This window comes from Mustela nivalis (genome assembly GCF_964662115.1).
Source record: "Mustela nivalis genome assembly, chromosome: 11".
Lineage (NCBI taxonomy): Eukaryota > Metazoa > Chordata > Mammalia > Carnivora > Mustelidae > Mustela > Mustela nivalis.
In genome coordinates this window covers 48,467,027-48,489,721 of record NC_139030.1, presented here as the reverse complement: position 1 = coordinate 48,489,721, position 22,695 = coordinate 48,467,027, and the positions used below count along the sequence as shown (strand labels likewise).

At 42.0% G+C, this 22,695-nt stretch overlaps 1 protein-coding gene across 1 annotated transcript in view; it reads left to right on the top strand.

Annotated features, from left to right (window-relative positions):
* MYO3B (myosin IIIB) overlaps window positions 1-22,695 on the top strand; it is a 201,112-nt gene that overhangs the window by 85,336 nt on the left and 93,081 nt on the right. Inside the window, exon 12 of the mRNA XM_082689208.1 lies at window positions 2,105-2,189. Coding sequence (XP_082545334.1) covers window positions 2,105-2,189 — 85 coding nt within the window. The remainder of the gene's footprint in view (window positions 1-2,104; window positions 2,190-22,695) is intronic.

The following is a 22,695-nucleotide window of genomic DNA, read 5'->3' as shown; positions in this document are numbered from 1 at the left end:
GTGCTCCACATCACTCAGCATCAGGGAAGTACAAATCAAAACCACAATGAGATACCACCTCACACCAAAATTAACAAGTCAGGAAATGACAGATGCTGGCGAGGATGTGGAGAAAGGGGAACCCTCCTATACTATTGGTGGGAATGCAAGCTGGTGCAGCCACTCTGGAAAATAGCATGGAGGTTCCTCAAAAAGTTGAAAATAGAGCTACCCTATAACCCAGCAATTACACTACTGGGTATTTACCATAAAGATACAAATGTAGTGATCTGAAGGGGCACATACACCCGAATGTTTATAGCAGCAATGTCCACAATAGCCAAACTATGGAAAGAACATAGATGTCCATCAACAGATGAATGGATAAAGAAGATGTGGTATATATACACAATGGAATACTATGCAGCCATCAAAAGAAATGAAATCTTGCCATTTGCGACGACTTGGATGGAACTAGAGGGTTTTATGCTTAGCGAAGTAAGTCAGTCGGAGAAAGACAACTATCATATGATCTCCCTGATATGAGGAAGTCGAGATGCAACATGGGGGTTTTAGGGGGTAGGAAAAGAATAAATGAAACAAGATGGGATTGGGAGGGAGACAAACTGTAAGTGACTCCTAATCTCACAAAAGAAACTGAGGGTTGCTGGGGGAAAAGGGGCTGGGAGAGGGGGGTGGGGTTATGGACATTGGGGAGGTTATGTGCTATGGTGAGCACTGTGAAGTGTGTAAACCTGGAAATTCACAGACCTGTACCCCTGGGGATAAAAATACATTATATGTTTATAAAAAAATTAAAAATTTTAATAAAATTAAAAAAAAAAAAACAGGTTGCCAGCTACCACCACTGGACATTCTAATTCACTAGGTCTTGGGTGGGGCCCAAGAGTGTGCATTTCTAACAAGTTTCTAAGTGATGTTGATGCTTCCTTTGTTGTCCTCATGAAGTCATGACCATGTGGCACCTGCACCAGGGGAACCTCTGATGTAAAACATGTTAAAAAGGAACTTGAGGGGCACCCAGGTGGCTCAGTCAGTTAAGTGTCTGTCTTCAGCTAAGGTCATGATTGGGGTCCTGATCCAGGTCTCTTTTCAGTGGGGATCCTGATTTTCCCTCCCCTCTGCCTGCCATTCCCCCTACTTATTTGTGCGTGCTCTCTCTCTCTCTCTCTGTCAAATAAGTAAATAAAATATTTAAAACAAAACAAAATAGAAGAAGAAGAAGGAGAAGGGATTTGAAGCTGGAGAGCCTGGGTGGCTCAGTTATTTTAGTATCCAACTCGGGATTTTGGCTCTGATCATGATCTCATGGGTTGTGAGATCAAGCCGCATGTCAAACCCAACCCCTCCCATGGGCTCTGCACTCAGTGGGGAGGCTGCCTGGGACTCTCTCTCTCTCTCCCTGTCTTTCCCCCTACTCAAGTAAGCTTACACTCACTCAAATAAATAAATAAATCTTTAAAAAAAAAAAAAAAGGGAACTTGAACCTGAATTAAGATTTAGTGGAAAAGAGGGGCATGATTGATTAGGTAGGGCTAGGCACCCATGGTCACAGAAAGGAGAAACTGTATTTGTTACTCCCACTCTTGAGAAATTTATCAGTGAATTGCCCTCCTTCACAGTGTAGAAATGGATGACTCCAGAAGTGATTCCCTAGTTAGAGTCCATCCTATCCATATTGGGACAGTCCATTCCCTGATGAACATTCTGCATCAGCACCAGCCCCGCCCTGCCTAGCTGGAACTGGAAACTGGCCTGCTGTCTAGCCCACTGCCATTCCAACTCCTACATACCACTGTGGCAGTTGCCTCTCCCGGGGGCTTCTAATCTCTGTCCACCATCTCTATCTCTTGGAGAAAGGTAGCTTGTTTTCCCGTACCTGTGAATTATTTTACCGAGTTTGCTGGCTGGGATCACAGAGCAGGTCAGTCTTGATGATGTGTGTAGACAAAGGCTGTAGAACAGCAAGAGGGCAGGGAGAGGGGTGCTGTGGAGTATGGATAGGCACTAAAGCCTAACCCTGCCTCTGAACCTAGCCATAGATCTCTAAGTTTTTTGTCTGTTTTCTTGTTTGTTTTCTGCCCATTCTGAGGGGCTCCCATAGATCATAAAAGAAGTCCACAAACAGAATTCAACAGTGGCCATGCAGAGACTTCAAGCAACTCTCCTGTTGTCACTGAGAAAAATCGGTGAGTCATTTCCATACTGTTCTTAGTCTTACACTTAGGTGCTCTGTGCCCAAGGACACTGAACAGAAGTATTTCTGACAATGTGTTATATTGAAGAGTTGGAGAGAGTAGAGCCAAAAAGTGTTTTTTATCAGATTCTCCCAGGTCAGAGGTCATTCCTCTGTGGGCAAAAAGTCTTCACTCTGCAGGGCAACCTGGACACAATCCTGCTTTTTGGGTTCTTTTCATAGTAAAGCAGGTGCTTGGCCTCATTCAGTTAAAGTGATTTTTCTCAACTGGGGACAGTTTTGCCCCTCTTTCCTCTGGGACATTTGGCAGTGTCTGGAGATATTTTTGTTGTCACAGCCTCAGGGGGAGGAGTTGTGCTGATGTCATCTGGTGAGCAGAGGCCAGGAGTACTGCTGAACATCCCACCCTGCACACCACAGCCCCCTCACAACTAAGAATTGTCTAGCCCAAAGTAGTCCAAGGTGGGAAAACCTTGGGTTAAGATAAAGCAAAAAGGGAGTATAATTGCCCGTTTACCCACAATTTCTAGTTAAATATAACTCAAAATAAGTAGAGCATTATAGCTCATCTTCATGGTACACAGGGCCTGCTTGGGGCTGCAGAGGACAATATCCGTGGCTAACTGTAGGCTCAGGTCACTTTAAGTCAGCTCAGGCCAGGCCAGGACATCAAGCACGGGAGACTCAAGGAACACCCCGGCTTCCAGTTCTTCAGGGATATCTCCATAACCTACCTTTTCCCAGAAAATGTTTTTAGGTTCTGTCATATCTGTCACCAGGAAGAGGACGCAAGTACAGGAAAGAGCAGACTGTGGCAAAGGGAAGGTCTAACTAGCATGAAGCTTGCCTTTTATATTTTCCTCTAAATCAGTTGTAGGGACTTTTTCATTAAAAATTTACACCAGGATTTGGAGAAAGAAGCAGATCATTAGAAACTTCTGTGCATCTTTTCACTTGGAAAAAGAAGTGGTTTTGATATGTAATTTTAAAAATATTTCTTAGTTTTTTGAGATTTCTTATTAATATTTTTGAGACTTGACGAATTACATTATCAATCCTTCTCTAGTGGTCTCAAGCTGTTGTTGGACTGCTCATAAAGTAGACTAGTTTCCCAATAAAACAGCTCACTCAAGGGCACTTGAGGAAATATTATAGGCCTGTCACCTCATACTAGAATAACAAAGTTTAGAATTTCTGATGCAGCAGGAAGACCACTGACCTTTGCAGATGGAAGACTGAGGTTCTGGTCCTAGTGCCATTTTCCAGCGCTTTGACCTTGGATGACTCAGTGACCCTGTTTGGGTCCAGCCCAAGCCTGACCCCGCTCAACGTTAGCTGGTGGCTGACTTTATACAGTATTAGGATAGTGCTGTGAGCAACTTCAACTTGGTTTCCTGAATCTCAGAATCTCTCTCTTCAGCTGTTCTTCCTTCCTTTGCTGTTATCAAAAGACTACAGGTCTTTTCCTTGAACAGGCTAACTAATGCCTTCATTTGTGGTCCTTTCCTCAGGCCCTGGAGGACACACTCACTTCCACAGCTTTCATTCTCTCCTGTCTCTTTTCCTTTTGCTTATACCTTTCCACATCCTACAAAAGAGGCTACTCTTAGCACTGGCCTCCCTCTTACTTTTACTATCAGATTTTCTTAGACTGATATCCAAGTCATCTACTTCATTCCCTCACCTACCCCTCCCTTTTTGATCCTAAAATCTGATCTGTGCCCTCCCCATGTTTCTACAACTGCTCTTGGAATTTCAGCTCCCAGTGGCTAGAACCTCATCTTCATCAGACTCAACAGCATCCATTCCATGGGCCATGCTGGCTTCAGGTTGCCCTCTTTCTTGGGTGTCTGTGGACCTGGGGACTTCAAGCTCTTCCTCTAGGATACCTTGGTCTCTGTCTTCTCTGGCTCCATTCTCCTCCTCCACCCACCATTAAATGAGGCAGTTCTCCAGGTCCTTGACTTTCTTCTCTGCTCTTCACCTGGGTGATATCCTCTCTCACTGGTGTGTTCTGATATCAACTCTTAGCTCAGGGAGCATAGTTCTCTGGTCTCTGTTCTGAATCCCTTACTCCCATGCCCAACCCTGCTGACCATGTGTTTCTGACTTACACACCAGGGCCTTGGCAGAAAAGTCCCCAGCAAAGCACCTTTTGTGCCTGACTCTCCCACTGTGGTGAGTTGCACAGACACTCTCAGTGGACTAGCAGTCAGTTTTTTTTTCTGGCAGTCATTTTTGATCCCTGCCTCTCATGCATCTCCACCTCCAGTCATTTTCTTAGAGTCCTTCTCTGGTCCGGACCTGCCATTATCTCATCCCCTCTGTCTCTTGTTTCTTGTCTTTATAGAGCAGCTTTTATTTCTGACACCTGATCAATTGTCCTTAAGCATATTCTGACTTTTCAAAGAACTTTAATGGCTTCCCATTTTAGACCAAAAGAGGTTCAGACTTCTCAGTGTGCCATATCCAGCCTCTCTCTGTCTTGTTGGACTTTGTCTTCCAGACTCACCTCCACCTTGTCCCAATATGCACCCTGTGCAGTCAGACTTACTATTTGACCAGTGCATCTACCTCTGTTCTCTCTGCTCATGCCTTTCTGTTCAGCTCTTACCAATCTCATCAAGATACGTTGTCGTAGCCCTTTCCTCCATGATGACCTCAATGCTCATCAGTGCTCCTTGAACCTTTGTAGTCCATTTTAACAGAACTACTCAAAATCCTGGTTCGAGACAAAATAGTGAACTTTTATCAGAATGTAAATCAACCCACAGCTTTCCTCATCAAGAAAGTTTGCTATGTAAAAAATATCAGTCCAGCTAAATAATGTACTTGGTGATAAGTTGATTTACATTCTGGCACAAACTCCTTAGGATGTTGTGAGCAGTAATAGCTCACAGTCAGGGCTCTGGTGATAAACAGACCATGCTTTGGTTTATTGATCTCTGTCGCTTTTCACATATTGCCTGGTGTTGTGGTTGACTGTATGCTAGCAGGTCAACTTCTCAAAGGTGAGGGCTGAATCTTACTTCTCCCTGTTTTCAGTACGTGCAGTAGGTACTCAGTAAGTCTCTAGACTGGACTTCCAATACCCCTCCTAAGGCTCAGATTTTTATGAAAGAAGTGTTCTTCTTGCTCCATTGTTGGGTGGTGGCAGCAACAATAGAATACTGAATAACTCATCAGCTAGGACATGCCTGCCCCAGGGAGCTAGAAGTCTCATTTTGCCCTCTGTGTTTGCTGATCACCTGAATGCCCTGTGAATCAACCCAGTGGTTGACAGGAAGGAAGCCAAGGGGAAGGAGATGCCAGGGGAAGGAATGGGCAGAGTAAGAAGAAAGCTAAATCATGCCAATGTTGATGTTCTTAGCAGCAAATTAACAGACCCTCCAACCAGTATACTTAAGAATCCCTCAGGGGGTGCCTGGGTGGCTCAGTGGGTTAAGCCTCTGCCTTCAGCTCAGGTCATGATCCCAGGGTCCTGGGATCAAGCCCCGCATCGGGCTCTCTGCTCCGCGGTGGGCCTGCTTCCTCCCTCTCTTTCTCTGCTTGCCTCTTGGCCTACTTGTGATCTCTCTCTCTCTGTGTCAAATAAATAAATAAAAGCTTTAAAAAAAAAAAAAAAAAAAAGAATCCCTCAGGATAGAGTTCTAAACACAAAACTTCCAGTGCTGGTTCAGCTGCTTGGGGATGTCATTTAAGACATGGGCCCTCTTCATCTCTCGGCTACTTTCAGTGCATCAGCAGTGCTCCCACTTAGGGTCACAAGGTGGCTGAAGCAGCACTAAGCATTACCTCCTCACCAGGCAATGTCCAAAGAGGAAGGAAGGGCTGGATGGGAAGGAGGTGCTCTTCAGGAGTCTGTCTCTGTTTCCCAGAAGTCCCTAGGACACATTTACATCTCACTGGCTAGCAATTGGCAGTTTTCCGGGGTGGCCCTGCCAGGGAGCTGCAGGGCAAGCTGGGAATGTGAGGATGGGCGTTTGCAGCTTTGTAAGAGAACATGCCAGAAGAGTCCTGGAGGGGTAGTGTAGGGAGCAGATAGGTACCAGGGAAAGATAAAGGGCAGGCAGAATCAGAGGGAGGAGTTCATAAGGAAGACCCAAACAAGACAAGAAATATTGCCGGGAATAAAAACAACATAATCATTCAGATTCACTCAACATTTTTTGTGAGTCCAGATCTTTTCCCACAGTGATCTCACGTGTTTCTCATTCTTGCCTTTCTGGTGGTATCACTGACTCCATGTTACTGATAAGTAAACCAAACAGGGAGGGCTAAGATGAGTAGGTCCCACATACTGGTCCAGAGACCAGTGCTAAGTTGTACGTATCAGATTTACCTACTCCTGCCCCTAATCAGCTCGTCGGGAGGGTCACCCAGTGTCACACAGAGAATAAATGCAGGTCTGGGTTTGAAATCAGAACTTCTCCATCACTAAAAACAACTAACATTTGACACTTACTAACAAATTCCTGGGCACTGTACTAAGTGTTCTACATATATTACCCTATTTAATCCTCATGTAACTACCAGATGAAAGAGGTCCACTTTTTATAATTTCTAACATCAAGTTATTATGAGTTATTTGCTCTCTGGTGGCGGAGTCTGGAGAAGCCCTGCAGAAATGGCCCCTTGAAGGGGAAAGAAAAGAAGGAAGAACAGGTCCTCAGCCTTGGACCTCAGGTAGCTAACAGAGAAAATGAGTGTGGTATCTGCCACATCTTTGTGTCCTTCAGTGACACTTCTGTCCATGTTACCGATCTTTCTGACAAGGAAACCATCTGCCATGTGACTGGTGGGATGAAGGTGAAGGCTAACCCAGATGAGTCCTCTTCCTAGGCTGCCATGTTGGCTGCCCAGGGTGTAACCCAGAGGGTCACATCTCTGGGCATCACTGCCCTCCACATCAAACTCCAGGTCACAGGAGGAAACAGAACCCAAACCCCAGGACCCAAGGCCCAGTCAGCCCTCAGAGCCCTTGCTTGTTCAGGAGTGAAGGTCAGGTGGGTTGAGAATGTCAATCTCACGGCCCATCCCCCCACAACACTTATAGGAAGCGGGGTTGCCGTGGTCGCTGTCTATGAACAGGATTCCTCAAATTAATGTTTTCTGTTAATCAGTTGCCTTTGTGGAAGCTTAAAAAAAAAACCAAACAAACAAGTAATTTGCCAGCGTGGCTTAGTCATGTGACAGAGTCAGGATTTGGATGCAGGCCTTCTGACTCCAGAGCTGACCCTTTTGAGATACTGTTACATTCTGCTGTCAATCTAGGTTCCAGGCTCCAGATGCTTAGCCCATGGCTTTTTCCTGCTCTGTGTTCTTTGTCACTGTCATTGTAACAAATTGTAAATCATAGCCAGCTAAGGAATAAACCCTGACTGGCATAAAACTGTCATCCTGTGATGGGTGGAAAAAATGTCAGCACTGAAGTCTGGGGACAAAGCCTCGTGGAGAAGATAGGTGCTCCCCTCTGTGTACAGTGGGGTGGGAGCTAATATGGCTAAGGAGAAGGCAACTCCAGGTTGAAAGTAGAAATCGGTGGCTAGGGTGTCACTCCTCCACCCCACTTCCTCCGTGAGCCTGTAATTGTGTACAGCAATGACAGAAAGGAAATAGTCTTTTATGTCCTGGGGCTTTGTTCCCCTGATGGTGATCCTCTATTTTAATGCTGATAAGTACAATAGTGAGGATTATGCTCCTTAATTTAATTTGGCCCACATATGGCAAAGCTCTCCCTAGGCTTTAATTTGACATTCTTTAGCACAGCCGGCCTGTTGTAGTATAAAAAGAAGCCCCTTCCTATAAGGGAGGCAGAAGCTTGCTAATGCTGGCACACGTGTTTCTGCCCAGCAGCTTGTAACACACCTCCGGAGAAGCTGCTTCGTGGGGGCTGCCTGAGTAAGGATTCAGACTCAGAGTGATGGGAATCTTCACGACTCAGGCAGCTCGAGCAGAGCTGGCACCTCGCGAGGGGAAAACGAGCACATATTTCTCCCGTGTGTCATCCTTGCAGCTCTGGGGCTTGGAGCCAATTGGGCTGACCTCAGAATCGATGAGCCAGAGGAACAGCCTCCCAGTCAGGGCCGACTGTGGGCCAGATTTTCATGTGGGCTGTGAAAGTACAGATTGCCACATCTCTTGACACACAGTCTGCGTGGGGGGTCATTGCAGAAATATGTGGCATCGCGAAGAAGATGAAACGAAACAACTTTTCTTACGTATCAGGAGGACCTTTCCTCTCCCACCCGTCAGTCCCCATGCTCGGTTTTCCTTCCACTTCCATTTCACCCCCTCAGGAGGCTAGTGCCCTCCAGCGAATTTTCTACCGCTGTGGCCAAGTCAATGCACTAAGGCATTAGAGGACCTTATGAGGACCCTGAAGGAGATAGGCAGTAGGTGTGGGAGCAGTGGTGGAGGTGGCGGCCTTCTTCGATGAAGCTCTGGTGATGTGAAAGATAGTCTGTGTGTTATCTCATCTGGGTGGAAAGCAGATGGGCCTTGGTGACAGTCCTGGTTTTAAACCTTAGTTCAATGCCTTATAAGCTGTGAGTCACTGGGCAAATCTTTCATCTTTCTGAACTTCAATATGCTGGGCTGCAAAACGGCAATGAGTGTGGATTAGAGATGATCTATGTAAGAGAACTAGTGTAGTTCTAGACATACAATAAATGCTCAAGGGATGAAGACTAGCTGCTGTTGCTTGTGGTGGTGGAAGTGGTAGCAATAATGGCAGTAATGGTATTTAAAAGGTTACTGTAGGGGCACCTGGGTGCCTCAGTCGGTTAAGCATCTACCTTTAGGTCAGGTCATGATCCCGGGGTCCTGGGATGGAGCCCCGTGTTGGACTCCCTGCTCAGCAGAAAGCCTGCTTCTCTCTCTCTCCCACTCGCCCTTCTTATGTCCCCTCTCTAATATAAATAAACAAAATCTTCCAAAAATAAATAAAGGGTCACTGTAAAGCTAACCTGATATGAAGGGTCAAAACCCCTCTGGCTTTGGTCTAGGGCTTTAGATTAAAATAAACATTGAGGATTCCAACACTTTAGAAACTTTGAACAATGCTTACTCTCTGCTTTAACTTGAGAGCCAAATTTTATTTTTTTGTATTCCTGGCTGTTATCTCAGGGATAAATCTGAGGTTGACTTTGGGCCTGACTCACCCTTGCCAGTATGGCCAGGATTCCACTGGCACATCCTTAAATGATAACTTTCAGAGCTTACTCAATTATTAGGTTCTTCTCTGAGTTTCTTGATTTTTAAAATATTAATTGGTCACATTCATTTTCAAAACCTTTTTGAAGCCAGAAACCTTATCACCAGCTAAAGAAGCTGCAGGGAAAAAATCTGTTTTGAGTTATATTTTTCCTTGTGGATTTGCCTATGGCTGTACATAAATATTTATCTGAACTATTTCAACAAACCTTAAATCATCAGTTATCCTTATGCAAAGGAGACTTTTAGAAGGATTATGGATGTCAAGAATGCCAGCGGTCCAAGTTCTCTTTATAGGACCAGATTCCAAAGATTGGAGGCCTCCTTTAAAATATTTGGAGCTGTTTGGTGGTTTTCAATATGTCTTTTGTTTTCCTGTTTCTGTATATCTGTTCATGCTGTTCCCTCTGAACAGAATTTCCTTGATAGTTCCTTCTTTACCTGTTGCTATATTACCCATGTAGGTAGCACCTCCTGGAAGGCCTTGAAACAGATTAGAGCTAGGAGAAGAGCATTCCAGGTGGGAAAAAGTGGTCCAGAGGCAGGATGTCGGGATGCTCTTGGGGGGTGAGGGGTCCAGAGGGATGAAGGCTGAAGGGGACAGGGTGGGGGTGGGGTAATGCAGAGAATACTGTAACAGGCAGTAAGGCAGATGGGAGCCAAGATGTGGGAGGCTTAAAAGATGCACAGAATATCAAATTTGGACCGTGTTCTATAAGCTGAAAGATGTACACATACAGCCATTGGATAGAATGTGGTCTGCAGACATATTTTGTTTGGCCCAAACAATGCTTTTGAAAGTCTTAATTAGTTTCTAACATATAAAAATAGATTTCCTGGAACAATTCAGATTTCTGATGGCTTTTGAAAAATTGGGGTATCTAGCAGCAGCCTACCAAACCGTGTAGAAGCTGTCTTTCATTGATACCTACTCATGGTCTGCTTAATTCATGGCCTGGCCCCACGAGCATCTAAGTCTGACTCCTGCCCAGTATGTGCAGAGGCACCTTGCAGTCAGAGGAAGCAGTTTAGGTCACAAGACTCTGCAGCCAGATTGCTTCTGTCTAGGCTCAGGTCTGTGTGTCCAGCTAGCTCCACGACCTTGAACAAGCTAGAGTGGATGTCTAGTCATGGCACTCATCTCCTATGGCTGTTGTGAGAATAAACTATACGGAATGTTTAGAAGACTACCTAGCATGTAGTAAATGCACAAAAACGTTAACTGCTATTACTACATTCTACATGAGATAATAAACTCCAGGGTTGAAACGGTCACTCACTTCTGAGTGATTCCACTAAATCTGGATCTAGAATCATGGGCCATCATAAGCATAAAGGTAATGGATGAATGAATATGTCCTCTTTGAGTTTTTATTTCTGTCGGAGCCAGAGGTAAACTTAATTAGTTTGACCTCAAGAAAAGCTTCTTGTTTATGTTGAGTTTGACTTGAATATAATAATTGATTTTTAATAAATTAGGGATCTGTCTTTCTCAGAAACCTAACAAAGCTAACAAAATAAGTGAAAGGAAAGTTAATATTGTCTCATTTTCTATGATGGCTCTAACTGCCTAACTCAAAATAAGATCCAGGTCTGGGAAGATGCTTAATTATGTGTTTTCTTTATGAAGCTCATTTATTGGCAGGTAACTGTCTATGGTTAATATGTTAATTTAGGGTTGATTCAGGGGCAGCTGGTTCACTCAGTTGGTTAAGCGTCTGCCTTCAACTCAGGTCATGATCCCAGGGTCCTGGGATTGAGTCCCAAGTTGGGCTCCCTGCTCAGCAGGGAGCCTATTTCTCCTTCTTCCCCCCCCCCCCCCACTGGTGCTCTCTCTCAAATAAGTAAAAAAATAATGTTTTTAAAAAAATTAGGGTAGGTTGCTAGAAACCAGATGTAGTAAACTTAAGCAGAAATGATATTAGAACACATTTTTGACATAGGTTCTCTGACCACCCTCCCCACATACATGAGATCCACACTTCAAGGCAATGTTTTGCACCTGATATATTAGACAAACATAAAGCATCTTCAGAAATGATTTGCGCAGTTTGGCATGAAAACCAGTGTTTGGTAGGTTTACCATATCCTACGTATAGCTGAAGTTAAAACACGAACACATTTGCCATCAGCAAATGATGCTGTCAGCAAATGATGGCATGAGCTCTGCAGAACTGACCTGCAAAGTTGGATTCGCTTTTTCTCTGGAAAACTTGAACATTTATAGAGAGCTTTGGTCCAATGACATGTAATTTTATTTGGATAAATATCATTTAAAACTGAATCATGTATTAAGGTTCTAAAATGTTACTCTTTAACTTTGTACTTTAAATGTCAAATAGGTCTTTATAAAAAATCAATTTTTCTCTCTCTCTCTCTCAAAATCTCTCTCTCCTTATACAGTTGATACCTACACCTCTAAAGTCCTGGCTTCTCACCTAAAGGACAATTTCAAGTAATGACAAAATCAGGCAGATTCTTCTGACCATTTCATTACCCCTTGTTCCCATTCTACATTACCCATTTGTGAGTGTAGGAATTTCTAGAAATTCAGTATATCTCTGATATTTACTTTGCTTATATCCTAAACCATACCCTTATAATTCAGGCTCAGAATGAGTTTTTGGCAAAAACACCTTTTCGTGTTGAACTTACTTTGAAATAAAGAAAAAAAACTTGAGAAAAGAAAACTGTAGGAAACAAAATTTGTGTAAAAATGAATTCTGCATAAAAGTGTTTTATCAACAGTTAAGGAAACCTAGACCATAATCCTGCAGGTAGAAGGATTAACATTGTACATTTCCATAACCTTATTAATTTTATTTCATTTTCTTTTTCGGGTTGAAAGGAAAAAATAATCAGCGTTTCTGCTTCAAGTGTGTTTTGTGAATTCAGTGGCAGTTGGCTTCTACCTGTAGGGCGCAAATATTCCACTCTATTTCCCGTTAGCATTGCCCCAGTCACTTTAAACTAAGAAGAAACCTAAGCAAGTGTTCACCACAGAAGCTGTTGACAGTAGTAATGCCACACTTTTTCTGTGTGTATCTCAGTGACTTCTCAGACTTGTCTCCTCGATGAGTAGACAAAACAGAAGGAGGGATGAATTTTCTTCTTTTCATCTGAATGGTGTAGGTCAGGAAGACAGGAATAGAGAGAGCTTTGGTGAAACAGGGCTCTAGCGACTGCTGTGATTGGGAAATTAGATAATAAACAGACCCTGTTACCAAGATTCTAATGGCCTAAAATCAACACAGTCTGGAGACACAGGCAGGAATGGCCTTCCTCGCTCTGGCCCAGACCTTCCCCAGAGAGCTCTTTGTGTCAACAAGAACAGCCAGCGCTCCTGGCTGTCTCCCAGCACTCAGAGTGGGGCTATCATTTTTGTTTGCTTTGCAAATATCTTAATGGGAAGTGGTTCAACACCACCTATGGGTTAATCTGAGGGGTTCTGCTTGGCAGCTGTTAGCTCTGAGAACCACATGGCTGCTCTCGGGTGGAGGGAGTCAGGCTGACGGGTAACTACCCAGCGCCAGGTTGAGGCATCTCCTTTGCTTATTGGATTTACAGACTGGCAGGAAGCACCTTGTTGTCTTTTATTTTTAGTTTGTTCCTCCTGGGAGCATAAGGATGTTATTCTCAGATCCAATTGTGTTTTTCCATCTCGGGCACAGCCATTGTCTCCATTCGTTTCACTCGCATGCTGCGTACTTCTTTCACCTAAGTGCGTTTTCATAGATGTGGAATTTAATATTAAAAGTGGTGGTGTGGTGGCAGTGGAGGGGATGGTATTGTTGTAGGAAGAAGAATCTGGTATGTTAGCCTGCCAGGAGGGCAACACTACAGCCCTGTCTTCATGTGGGATCTAAAGACTGGAATGAACACAGCTTTCTTAAGAATCCCTGCTCTGCTGGTCCCTTCGCTTTCTCCTCTCTTCCTAAATTTGGCTTTCACTTGTCTTCACCCATGGGAATGCTTGCCTGGGTGACTAGGCCAACTCATGTTTTTCTGGATCTGTGTCAGTTGACATTGGCACAAATGAACTCTTTCTTTATGCTTTCCTCACTGGATTGCAGGCAGGGTTGGACAGCTGCCACAGGGCAGGTTAGGGAAGTTCCTAGACTGATGACAGACTTGTAGACAGGTTCCAAATGCCCCATTTGTAAAAATGCAGAAAGTTTAGATGACTTATAAATGCTGGAACAAATGTCCAGCTACCCACAGTAACAGTGCAGACTTGCTTCTAAGACTATGTCCTTTCCTGAAGATTTCCACACTTTGTAGGGCTGCCTGGCACTTGAGAGGAAGGGCTCTCTACAGTCTACTAGACCTGCTTCTACTAAGGGAAAGATCTTGATGAACTTATTTTCTCCACTTCCTCATCTTTAAATAGAAGACAAAATGGTACAATGTCTACCTAACCAGGTCGAGAAAGTTCAATGAGATAACATATATAAAGTATGTGGCGTCTCATCTGACACATAAAAAGCACTCAAATAGTAAAGAGGGAGTTATTATCACTCTCTCTGAAGCACTCACCTTTCTCTGTGTACTTTTTAGTGTTCTACATTCTTTTCTGGGCATTCATTTTGAAGCCTGTGATTCTTAACTCTTTAAAAATAAGCCAGTGCCAGGGTGTTTGGGTGTCTCAGTTGGTTAAGCGTCTGAATCTTGGTTTCAGTTTATGTCATGATGTCAGGGTTACGAGATCGAGCACCATGTCTGGCTCCATGCTCGGCATGGAGTGTGCATAAGATTCTCTTTCTGATCCTCCCTACCTCGCTCTCTCCTGCTCTAAGAAATAAATTAATTCATTAAGCCAATGCCAAATTGAGGACACTTTCAGTATCAAAGTAAATAATGATAATAAAAGACTATACTCTATTGAATAAATTAAGAATCCATTAATCCACACTGATAGAAAAAAAGGAAGGAAGGAAGGGAGAGAAAGGAGGAGGATGAAAGAGAGTAACAGTGTAAGCTTTTCTTTGCAATAAAATGTGAAACAAGAAATGTAAAAGGAATGATGAAAACAGAAAATCATTGTTTGGCAATTACCAAAATAATCATTGTTTCAGACAAGAATCATCAGTGGGTGCTAAAACCAGTAGATGAAAGTTTAAGGAATAACAAGCTTTTCACATACTCCCTGAGGAAATCTCCATGAGATACTTAGCAATTACAGTAGGGTGGGGGGTGATCTGGTAGACAGTGCTTTAGCCGAATGGTGAAAGTTAGCATCGCCTATAACTGGACAAATTAACAGCATGTGTCTCCTGATACAATGCACTGAGGAGAACACAACCTCACTCCTGTGGATTTCCTGACAAATGTACATAACCTGAATCTCATGGAGAAACAGCAGACAAACAAACAGACCTCTTCCAAAATTACTAACCTGTAGGCTTCCAAATGAAAGACAAAGGACGATGAGGACCTGTTCCAGATGAAAGGAGACTAGAGAAACATGACAACTGATTACAGTGTATGGTCCAGAATTTTTCTTTTCTGTAGAGGAAGATGTTGTTGGGACAGCTGGCAAAGTCTGAATGTTCTATACACTGGATGATAGAATGTATTAATGTTAATTTCTTGATTTTTTGGTTACTGTACTATGGTCATATGTGACAGTGTCCTTGCTTTTAAGAAGCACGCACTGAAGTATTTAGGGATAAAAGAACATCAGATCCAACTGACTCTGAAATAGTTCAAAAAAATATGTATTTTTTTGTGTATATGAGATATCAGTATACATGTACCAAGAGAAAAGAGGGGAGAGAGGATATGGCAAATGTGTACATTGCTAATATTTGCAGAATCTGCTTGGGAATATACAGAATCCCTTCTGTTGTTCTTTCATCTTTACTATAAATATGAAGTTAAGTCAAAATAAAAAGTTAAAATTTTAAAAAATCAATTCACGGCTGCTACCTGCTCTTTGGCTGGGCATTTCATCAGCCACCTAATGGTCTAAAACACACCCACCTAATGGTCTATTTTGAATTTTAAGTATATAACAAATAATTTTTTTGGTATAAGTTAGATCCCACTTCCTCTCAGTCCAGAACAAAATGTGTCTTCACGACAGCATTGCCCTGCATGCTGTCTGTCCTTGAGCTTCCCCACTGTGACACTGCTGACTGCCACACTCTTATTGAGGCTTTTTCACCTATTTTTTTAATTTTTATTTTTTAATTTATTTATTTGACAGAGAGAGAGAGAGGGATCACAAGCAGGCAGAGAGAGAGGAGGAAGCAGCCTCCCTGCGGAGCAGAGAGCCGGATGTGGGGCTCGATCCCAGGACCCGGGGATCATGACCTGAGCTGAAGGCAGAGGCTTAACCCACTGAGCCACCCAGGCGCCCCCATTTTTTTTAATTCCCTGAACTGTTCCTCCGCACCCTCCTGCCCCCTCCCTCATCTGTCTTTGGGCCTATCATTAAGACCATGCTCATCATGCACTTTATTTCAGGATTTTTTGCTTCTCATTCTCTGAACCGACCCTTGCTTCCAGAATTCAAAGAGGAAAACTGGGTTAAATATTCTCTTTGGGGAGTGTACTGGTGACGAGAGCATCAAGCAAAGGATGTGGATGTTAGACTTGTCTCTTCCTCTTCTTGAATTGAATAAGTCACGTCAGCCTTTCAGGCCTCAGTTATGCCACGTACAGCATGAAAACGTGTGAAGTTTCCTTTGTTTCCATGAGTCTGTGCCCTGGCCTAATTCAGTCTTCAAAGTGCTAGAACTGTAACTCAAAATTAACTCAACCCACAAGTCACCTTGTGACCCCACCCAAAGTAGAGACAGAGGTTCCAGAAAGGAAGCCACCCCAGATACCTGTCATTATCCCTCTCCTTTCTGTCAAGCCTGAAGTTTCCCCATTGAGGGACTTGTCTCTCAAAAGTACAGAATTTTAAAGACTAATATAACACCTTGCTATGTGTGTGTTTCTAAATTCTGACCATACATATAACTCCCGATTCTTCTAAAATCCTTTTGTCTTATATTTACATTTCATTCTGCCTAAAAACACCTTCAGTTTGGCAAGAATTTTTATTCATATTTTCCTGATGAAGAAGGTACTGATTTGCCTGAGGTACTGATTTGCCTGAGTTAGAGTTGCCATATTTAGCAAATAAAAAGGCAGGATGTTCACTTAAATCTGAATTTTATATAAAATTTTTTTTAGTGTATGCCCCATGAAATATTTGAAAAAACTTATACCAAAAAAAAATTATTTGTTATATACTTAAAATTCAAAATAGGCCATTAGGTGGGTGTGTTTTAGCACCAGCCCAAGTGCTCTGGAACTAATATGTCATGAATATGTACATGTATATTATAAATATATATCATAAAGTATGTTGCTAAATATTACCAGTGTTTACAGTAGCCTTCTGGCCTCTACATGCTGTAACATGTAATTTTTTTAACCTATAGGAGCTTTCTCTTGAAAACATATCCAAAGACATCAATTCCTATTTATTTATTAAGGGCTTTATTCAGATATCATCTACTATAGCCATTCAATCTAAAATTGCAGACCCTTCCTCCAACGCTTCTTATGCCCCTTTCTTGCTTCAATTTTCTTTGGCATTTCTGTTTAATGTGCTGGCATATTTACTTCTTTCTTTCTTTCATTGTTTGCTTCCCCCACTTGAATGTAGGTTCTTAAGAGGATAGGAATCTTAGATTTCCTTGTTATTGCAGTAGCCCCAATAATAGCAAGAGACAAAGGTACTCAATAAATATTTGTGGAACGAATGAATGATGTCTGAGAGATCATTGACGACCTCTTATTGCCCTTGTAATGTATGTTGTATTTATAACTATACAGAATCTTAAGAAGTCTTTCCACCAAATTAGAATCTTGACTGTGATACAGTGTACATTATCTTAACGTTAATCCATGGATACAAGGTAAATAAAAGGTCAGCAGGTCAGGGATCAAGTTGTATCTCTAGATGGAGTTGGACTTAATTTAATCTACTCCCTGGCAAATTTTCTAGAATTAAATATTAGTCACTCTAAGCAACATTTGATATCCCAAATATGATTGTGGGACTATCTGAAAGAGTCCAATTAAAAAAAAAAAAGATAGGTGCTGGAGGCTGCTGATTTGAGTTTGGAACAGGATGTCTGGATGCCACCTGTGCAGATTATTCAATCAACCCAAGCTTCATCTGTGAAGAGGGGACCCTAGTAGGACCTAGGCTGCTGGCCCTGACACGAGGATTAAACAAGATGATCCGGTCAGAGTCTCAGCACGGTAAAGTGTGTTCAGCCCATGGCTGCATTTCTTCAGGTCACAGTGTTCCTCCTCACTACAGCATCTGAATCCCATCCCTGGGTCTGAGGCCGGTTTTCTCTTAGCTCCCTTGGTTGCTGACAAAGAACTGAAGTAAGTTTTATGGGTTACTTTAAGTATGGGTTATTTTAAGGGCTCTTAGTTCAATGTCCTTTTTTCCAATAAGGGAAGCATTCTCAGCAGAATTAAAAAAGGCATGACAGCTGCCTGCCATAAAGTAGTAAAGGAGAAAAAAAAGAAATAAGAATACAAGAACTGGCAAATTAAGGCTATCTGGGCTTATGGTTGGGGCAAAGCAATGAGGCAAACATATCAAATTTAAAGGACTCAGTGTGACTTGGGAAATTAGCATAAGTACATACATCTAACTAGTAGTGCTAACTTCGAGCAGTGGCATTATGAAACATGTATCAGGTTTTTTTAGTCCTTTTGATGAATTTGTCCTTGAGCCATATTCTAAAACTTAACATAATTATGTGTCTAAGAACAAACAAATACCGATCTATTTAAGGAACTTAAATATTCAACTTATTCAGCGGTGATACCGGTTGGGATACTGAGATACAGGGCATGCCTTCAAAATCTTTATGAAAGCTACCAAGTGGCCAAACCTAATGAAAAACAATACAAAAGCTGTGATCATTCTTTCTTGTTTCCCTTCTTCCCTGCAATACTGGTGATCTTATTTTTGTATGATTGTTCTTTGTTTTCACTTCTTCTGTATTCTTTGTGTTTCCTTCATGTTATATACCAAAGCCCAAGAATAATGTTTTCCTTCTTTAAGAATCAACAAATTCCTAAAGTATCCCAGTTAAACTAATAATGAGGTACACCTCCCGATTTTTTTGGCTAAAGAGGTAAGCAAAGATTAAAAAGACTGATAATTCCCAGTATTGATGATATATGGGAAGTGGGTCCTTTCATAGTTTTCAAGTATGAATGTTAGCTATTGTTGCCTTTTAGAGAAGATTTTGGTCATATAATTCAAAAGTTTTAAAACAGGTAAAGAAGGGGTGCCTGGGTGGCTCAGTGGGTTAGAGCCTCTGCCTTCGGCTCAGGTCATGATCCCCGGGTCCTGGGATCGAGCCCCACATTGGGCTCTCTGCTCTGTGGAGAGTCTGCTTCCTTCTCTCTCTCTCTGCCTGCTTCTCTGCCTACTTATGATCTCTGTCTGTCCAATAAATAAATAAATAAAATCTTTAAAAAAAACAAACAGGTAAAGAATGTGTTTACCCTTTGACCCAACTGCATCAATTAAGATTCATCCAAGAAAATAATTACATGAGTATTCATAATTATATGCACAGAATAATTCACGATCCATTATTGATAATATCATAAATTAGAAGCAAATTTCTAAAAATAAGAGATTAATTGAATAATTTATGATAATTGCCCAATATAATACTATAAAGCCATAAATATGACTTACATGCATATTTACATATGTGCATATTACACAAAAGACATCAAAAGATGCTTGTAACTACCAAATGGAAGTTAAAATGGCAAACATATCATAAGCCTTTGTTTTTTAAAATGTATATTATATGCATAGAAAAACAATTGAAAAGATACATAGCAAGATATTAACAGGAGTTATACCTGTATATGGGAAACATCCCTGAGCTTTATTTTCTTCTCCTTGAGTATCTATTTTAGATAGTACAACAATAAATACATGACTTTTTTTTATCAGAAAAAAAACCTTTTTAAATCAGAGAAAGAAAAAGGAAACATTTTGCCACCTGTTCTTTTAGTTGTTTACTTTGGGGAGAAAGTCAAAGATTACTCCACTTTCATTGATTAGTGATGGGTGAATATTCAGACCTTTTGGGAATTTGGAGCATTTTCAGTACTAAAATATAAAGAAGAAAAGACAAAACTGATGAACACAGCAATAGGAACACCTCTGCTATCTCAAAAACCAAGTGCTTGTTCTTTGCTCTCCCTCCCTTAATCAGAATGTGATAAAGCTGACCGTCAGTAGTTGATCTGCAGACCCTTTTCATTGGTCAGGATGTGGCAGCAGATGGGTTAGTTACTGCACCAAGTTTTCAGTGTGGTTGTGCTCAGTAGATTGTGGAATGTACCGGGAGGCTCCAACTCAGCCCAGAGTGGAAGAGGTGGCCAGGGTGGGCAGAAAAGGCTCTTCTCAGGAGTGGACACCCAAGCTAAAGTGTGAGGGTGCAATGGCCAGACAGGAGACATGATTCCAGGAAAAAGCACAGAAGTATGACTACAGCCCTGAGGAGGTTCAGTGGGGGCTTGGCAAATGCTGATGTGCTGTGATGGTGGTGAAGAGCAAACAAAAGCATTGTAGGGGCTCCTGGGTTGCTCAGTCTGTTGAGCATCTGACTCTGGGTTTCAGCTCAGGTTGTGATCTCAGGGTTGTGGGATGGAGCCCCACATCAGGCTCTGCATTCAGCACAGAGTTTGCTAATGTTTCTCTCTCCTTCTGCCCCTTCCCTCCTCTATCTCTCTCAACTAGGTAAATAAATCTTAAACAAACAACACAAAAGCATTCTAGAAATCCTAGCTTTTTAAGTTTTATAATACAATATGCATTATCTTACACATTCTGGGTACCTTTAAACTTAATGTGATAATTTGTGTTCTTTGTAGAACATTTTGTCTTCCAATCCTCTGTGTCTTTAGAGCTGTTTAAATAAATACAAGCAGTAAGGAGAATATGCAGTGAATATCTAGCTGATGCAGATTTGGGAAGAGTAGATGCACAGTGACAATATGGGGAGATTTGGATCTAGTATACCCACAACCCTCACAGGTGCCATGTAAGAACTAAATAAGAATGCTAGAGTGGCCAGTTGAGGTTCGATCTGTGGCCAGTTTGTATCGAAGTCCTGTTAACACTCAGGTCAGCACAGGATCTTTTACAAAGGACAGTGTCCTTCGCTCTGATGTCATGTTTTAAATGTCTTTATTTACCTTACCTTGAACTTAATTGAAACCATTTGCAAAGATGTTTATATTTTCTATTATCCTTCATGGTAATTTCCATGACTTATTTGTCTGAAATGTGCCTCCCTCAAGATTCATGCGGATCTTACAATATTAAAATATCTTGGTCTGAGCTTATATTCTGGAGGGTGGATTGGCTGCTGCTGCTTGGGAACAAAAAATTGGCCTCTTCTTATTAAGAGCTCCATATACAACAGATTCTTTTTTCAGGGCTATCAAAGAAGCAGGAACAAATTTGCTTGGTTATGCTGATTAGCCTTTCTCCCAGGGCTGTCATGGACGACACGAATTTACGATGAGAACTACTCCCAAATCTAGAGACAGCAGGAAGCTAACAGAAATCAACCCACAATGAATTAGCAGCGACCTATCCTGTTTTGAAATTAGAATGTGCTTTCAAGTATGAACGACTAATGGATTTTTTCATTTGTCTACCAGCCATTCTAAATTATAATTGATAAAAGTAAGACATAATCTTGCAGATTTCACCAACGTTAATAAAAACTGCAAAAAGAAATGTAAATGAAGTTTATAAAATAGAGGGTTAGAGTGTGACTAGTGTGTCTCTACTCCCACCCAGGAAAAAAGTTACTAATTCTAACCCAAAAGTAGAAAAAAGGTCAGTTACAAGACTAGATTGATTGATCAGTGCTCAAAGAGTACTCTGCTTCCTTTGTTTTAATTCTAATGCATAACTCTGTCTCCAGATTATTTCAGCCAACTAGTGAAGGGGAGAGTATGGTCCAGATTATACCACACACTGTAAAATCACACGCTGGCATTCTACTTTCCAAACTTGACTCTTCTGAGTTTGGTTAATACAACTCATACAACTCCACTCTAAAAAAATCATCACCTCTCAGAGAACTGGCAGACTGAATTTTGGAGCCTATGAAAGCAGAGACCCAGTTTGGGAGCGTGGTGACTTCACTGAATGCTGCCAGCCCAGCATGACAAAGCCAGCTGGCCTCATGCATCCTTGCTGTAGAAGAGAGATGGTAGGGCATTCTCAGCAGCCCCACTCCCTTGAGCCAGCCGGCACCCGGCCTCTCATCCAGTCACATTCTTTAAGAAAGAATTCTATGTGAGTTTTGTTTGGGGGGACTTTTCCAGGGAAGATGCCCAGCAGAAGCACTGTCAGTGAGGAGTGAGATTTTTTCTGTCTCCCCAAGAACACACAGCTGAGTGAACTGATGGCAGCAAAGCAGCAGAGGGGCTAAGCCCTGGAGGCAATCTGCTTAAGACGTTAGTCATGGATTCTGAGAGGCTAGAGGAGCCCTTGGAATATGCAGAGCATCATATGTAGGTAGATATATGTCTATCTACATATAAATAGATAGATAGACATAGTCACTAATTCTGCTGTTTAGCATGTGATTCCTAATGGAGGCTGAGGATAGTATTGTATTTTTTAGTTTTCCTACAGATTCAAAATAATCTCACACTTTAAAAATGATTAAGTCCTGGGGCACCTGGCTGGCTTAGTCAATAGAACATGCAACTCTTGTTCATGGGGGTTGTGAGTTCAAGTCCCACATTGGGCATGGAGCCTCCTTAAAAAAATGAAATAAATAAAAATGAATAATTCCTTAATACCATCGAATGCCCATTCATTGTCAAATTTCCAGCTGTCCTGAAAATGTCCCCTACACCTCTTTGTCCAGGCCAGGATCCTGTTCAGGTCATTACCTTGCATTGAGTTGTTATGTCCCTAAATCTCATTTAATAGAGAATACTCACTTTCTCATCACATTGACTTTTTTAAGAGACTGAGCTAATTATAGCTCACCTTCTCTATTTGTTTGATTCTTTGTGGTCTTAGCGTATCCCTAGATACCCTGTGTTCTAGGTAAACTGGAAGATTGAAAGCTTTGATTACATTCAAGTTAAATGTTTTTGACTGAAACAAAAAATATAAATGTCAAGGCGCCTGGGTGGCTCAGTGGGTTAGGCCGCTGCCTTCGGCTCGGGTCATGGTCTCAGAGTCCTGGGATCGA